The sequence below is a fragment of the Oratosquilla oratoria genome, chromosome 18, assembly GCF_046742065.1.
Source record: "Oratosquilla oratoria isolate Oo_2021 chromosome 18, ASM4674206v1, whole genome shotgun sequence".
NCBI classification, from domain to species: Eukaryota; Metazoa; Arthropoda; class Malacostraca; order Stomatopoda; family Squillidae; genus Oratosquilla; species Oratosquilla oratoria.
The window spans coordinates 43,234,997-43,239,996 of NC_134794.1; the positions used below are offsets into that span (position 1 = coordinate 43,234,997).

The 5,000-nt window shown below is 33.9% G+C and overlaps 1 protein-coding gene across 1 annotated transcript in view; it reads left to right on the forward strand.

Moving 5' to 3' along the window:
• Positions 1-5,000, forward strand: part of CarT (Carcinine transporter) — a 48,399-nt gene that overhangs the window by 20,177 nt on the left and 23,222 nt on the right. The window contains exon 3 of the mRNA XM_076201845.1: positions 4,939-5,000. This exon is cut by the window's right edge and continues 97 nt beyond it. Within this exon, the coding sequence (XP_076057960.1) occupies positions 4,939-5,000 (62 nt within the window). The remainder of the gene's footprint in view (positions 1-4,938) is intronic.

Genomic DNA, 5,000 nt, shown 5'->3' on the forward strand with positions numbered 1-5,000 from the left:
TTCTTGCGAAAAGTCTTCCATCCAATTTAGCAGTTTGCCCTGTATTCCTCCTTCAGTTTCTAATTTCTTAAGCAACTTCTTATGTGGTACTTTGTCAAAAGCTTTTTTTAGGTCTAGAAATGCACAATCAGCCCATCCATCTCTTTCTTGTATTATATCTATTAGCCTTGAATAGAAACATATTAAATTGGTGACGCATGATCGTCCTTGTCTGAATCCAAATTGCCTTGGATTTAGCACGCTGGTTTTTTTTTGTTTTTTTTCTAAATATTTTACCCATCTATTTTTGACAATTCTTTCACAAATTTTTGCTATTGTACTTGTTAGAGAGACTGGCCTATAGTTGGTAGGGTCTTCTTTATTTCCCCCTTTATATATGGGTACTATATTTGCTTTTTTCCAATCTTCTGGAACTTTACCTTCTTTCAAGGAACTGTTTATTATGCTATGTATTATGTCTGCCAGTTCATTCCTGCATTCTTTCAAAATCCAGTTTGCTATTTCATCTGGTCCATGCGATTTTCTGACATCAAGATTACTCAAGTGTTTCAATATTTCATTCTTTGTTACTTCTATTTCTTTCATAGGGGGGACTTTCTCTTTCCATTCGATCTCTTCAGGTTGTATGTTCTCCCTTGTAAACACTGATATAAAATGTTTGTTCATAATTTCCGCCATTTTAATTTCCTCTGTGTATTCAACTCCTTCTTGTCTTAATTTCTCCAAATCTTGTTTGTTTTTCAGTTTGTTGTTTACAAATCTGTAGAATAGTTTTGGATGATCTTTACATTTTTCTATGACATCTTTTTCATATTTTCTCTTTTCCTCTCTGCACACTTGTACATATTTATTTCTATAGCAGGTATATATTTTCCATTTTTCTGGTCTTTTGTTTTTCTTCCATTTGGTCCAAGCTTTGTCTCTTTTGTCTTTTATCTCCCTACAACTTTTATTGTACCAGCACTTTACATATTCTTTTTTTTTTTTTTTTTTTTTTTGGGGGGACATACTTTTCTACTCCTTTTTTTTATAGATTTTTGTCAAAATATTCCATTTGTCTTCTACTGTTGTATCTTCTTTGTGTATTTTTTCCCAGTTTTCATTTTGGAAGAATTCTCTTATTTGATCAAAATTTGTTTTTTCATACATCAATCTTCCTTTTCTATATTGTTCATTTCTTTTCATGTATTTTTTCTCATGTAGTTCTAGTTCTATCAATATGTGGTCACTTTTGCTTATTGGTGCCTGGTATTCTATCTTTTCCACTATTTTAGGTTCTGATGTGATTATTAGGTCTAGTCTCGATGGTTCTTCTTCATTTCTATACCTAGTGTTCTCTTGGATCCATTGTGTCATTGTGTGGTCAATATTCATCTCAAGTAGAACACTTCCCCATGAGTCTTCTCCACCCTTTACGGTCATCTCTTCCCAGCATATTTCTTTGCAATTATAGTCGCCCATCATAACTATTCTTCCTCCATCTTCCATTATCTCGTTTAGTGTTATTCTTGTGTCTTCTAACATGCTTTTATGTTCATTCTCTTCCCACGAGGCTGTTTTTGGGGGCACGTAGTTTATTACAAACTATCTGCTCTTCTTATCTCTATCTTCTACTTCTATCATAATCATCTCTACTCTATTCTTCCCATATGTGACACTCTTCACGTTTATATCCTTCTTAGTCAGGAACATAACTCCATCTCTTGTTTTATCTCTCTGTTTCTAATCCAATAATTGTATGCATTGTGTCCTATGCTGTTGGGTGGTAGTGGACCTTTTAATTTTGTCTCAACAATTCCCATTATGTCCGGATCTTTTTCTTTCAGATATTTGTTCAGTTCATTCAGTCCTGTTATTAAACCATCTATATTTGTGTAGGATACTCTTAACTTTCTGTTATTTCCATTGTATTCTCTGTTTCTTTTGTGTTTCTCTCTGTTATGGTCCATTTCTTCAATTTCATATTCCCTACTCTCCAGTAGAATTCTTGTTTTTTTGTCTCCGTTCTGGTCTCGTTTTTTTTTTTTTCTTAGCTTCATGTCTTTTCCTTATTTCCTCCTCTCTTTCCTCTTTATTCATTTCCCTTTTTATCCATACCTTTTTTATATTGTTCACTTGTTGTTAGTTTCCCTGTTTTGGATAAGATATTCTCTGCCGTCGTTTGTGACCTGAATTTAATCTTAATTGGTCTGGTCTTGTTTGTACTATATTTCCCGAGCCTGAATTTCTCTTTGATTTGTTTCATTATTTCTGGCTCATCTTCCTGAACTAATTCTAGTAAATTTCTTACTTTTTCATTTCCCTCTTTGATTCTTGTGGTTCTATCTGGGTTATGTTTCTCTTCCATTCCTAATATAATCATACATTTCTTTCTATCTGCTAAGTCTCTTACTATATTCTCCTTCTGTCTCATCACTTTAATAACTGAGTCTTCAGTTTGTTATTTCATTTGTTGTTTGATTATGTCAGTAAATGCAACTTTGCTGTTTTCTTGGATTTTTTCCCAACCCTCTTTGTTGTCCTTAATATTCTCCTTTAAGAATTTATTCTCCTCTTTTACTTCTAACTGTTTTTTTTTTTAATTCTTCAATTTCCTTAGTTAAGTTTTTGTTCGCCTTCTCTAGTTTTTCCAATTTTTCAACCCTCTGCACAATGTTGTTAACGTGACCGAACCTAAGCTCCCAGTGCTCGATCATCTTATCGAGCTTCTCTTCTAGTCTTGTCAATCGGGGGCGGGGGGGTTGTGTCCCCCCCCACACCCTCTTTAAATCCCTGGAAAATATTCTCATCACCTTCTACTGTATTGTTCTTATCTATACTTCTAATCTTTACATTTTTGTTGATTCCGTCCTCCCCAAAGTCATCGTCTTCAGTTCGTCTCTTGTTTACATTTCTCCTAGCTTCCTGGACCATGTCATTCTCTTCCTCATTTCCTTCCATTTCTCTCAATATCCCTTCCCTTCTCCTTCCCTATCACTTCCCCACTATTCCACGAGCACTCCCCTTCCCTATAAATACAAAAAGGCACTTCCTGGATGTTGAGATCCACGTAGTGTTTCCTTTTTGGAACACCAATTCTCGCCGTCCATTCGGTGAAAGTGTGTGTGTGTGTGTGTGTGTGTGTGTGTGTGTGTGTGTGTGTGTGTGTGTGTGTGTGTGTGTGTGTGTGTGTGTGTGTGTGTGTGTGTGTGTGTGTGTGTGTGTGTGTGTGTGTGTGTGTGTGTGTGTGTGTGTGTGTGTGTGTGTGTGTGTGTGTGTGTGTGTGTGTGTGTGTGCGCTGAAAGATCACTAAAACAACACGTGATCCACAAATTTTGTTGGTAACCACAAAGGAAATCGGAAGGAAACAGTAATTCCCAAGCGCTCTCGTGTTATTCACATCTTCAGGGGAATACAGAAAAGTTGGTGTTGCATAGAGGTTTAAAAGTAACAAGATTATACACTAGGAAAGGAACTGGCATAGTACAAAAAGTCACAAATGAAGAAGAGTAAATCTAAGTACAAAAAATCATCAATCAATCTTAGAGAACAGCACAATTCACCAAATTAATTTTGGTCACTTACAACCTGATTACAAATTTTGTTTTAATGATAAATTTATCTAATTTATAAATGCCATTACTGATATTAAGATTATAACCTTCAAAATGTTCTATGATACTACTTTCTATTATGTTTCTATTGACAAATGAATTACAAGAAATAATTAATCCAATTAATACAATGATTGAAATTTTTCATGTGAACAAATAGAGCATTGGATTCTTGTGCTGTTTTAACACTATATTTATGTTGTTTAATTCTAGTTGATAGTTCTTTGTCCGTTTGTCCAATGTAATACTTTTCACAATCTCTGCAGGGGATTTTGTATATGCAGGCATCAAAATCAGCGGGAGAATGATTAATTATTAATTTCTTAAAAGTACATGGGTTATTAAAAGCTACTTTAATATTCCATATTTCAAGTAGATGAGGAACTTGAGAAAGATTGTTACTGTAAAGTACTACTAAAAGGATTTCAATGTCAAAAGGGGGAGAAGGTTGATTCCTATAACAAAAAAAAAAAAAAAAATCGCCAAAGAGAGAGCGTTATTGGTGACCTTTTGTACTTAGATTTATTCTTCTCCATTTGTGACTGTTTGTACTATGCCAGTTCCTTTCCTTGTGTATATCATTGTTACTTTTAAACCTCTGTGTAACACCAACTTTTCTGTGTTCCCCTGAAGATGTGAATAACACGAAAGCGCTTGAGAATTACTGTTTCCTTCCAGTTTCCTTAGTGGTCACCAGCAAAAAAATGTATATGTATGTATGTATATGTATATATGTATATGTATATGTATATATGTATATGTATACATGTATTTGTATATATGTGTATATATATATATATGTATGTATATATGTATATGTATATATGTATGTATATATATAAAGTGTCTATTCTTAATACTTTTGCGATATCACCATTAATATTCGTAAGTTCCATAGACATGTTCACTGTTGTCACCACGATCAACGTTATCACCACAAATATCAGACACAGGCATATTTATTAGTTGTCCGTCAATACAATATCCCTTTCCATTATTAACCGCTCGGTTGTGTTTTGCAATTCCATTACTCGTTCACCTGTTTTTTGCAATATGTTTAACAGAAAACGTTTATATAACAGGTGATCACAACAACTAGTGCCAACCACTTCGCATACTAATAGAAAATTCTTGATACAAATAGGAATTATATGTTATTTGACAAAAAATAACAAATATTTGCCATTTTTTACCCTCAAATCTTAATATTGATCACAATAGTTTAAATTTAATTTCTTAAAAAATATGAATTCTTAGTTTAAACACGTGCAATTGTAGCTCACATATCAGACTAACCCTCTCACCATATTAGTTGTAATAGTTGAAGAACTACTTTAACCCGTAGGAGGATCTAGGTTACGACCAGTGCCAGATATACGACGTCAACTACACGCAAATTCTCCAGGA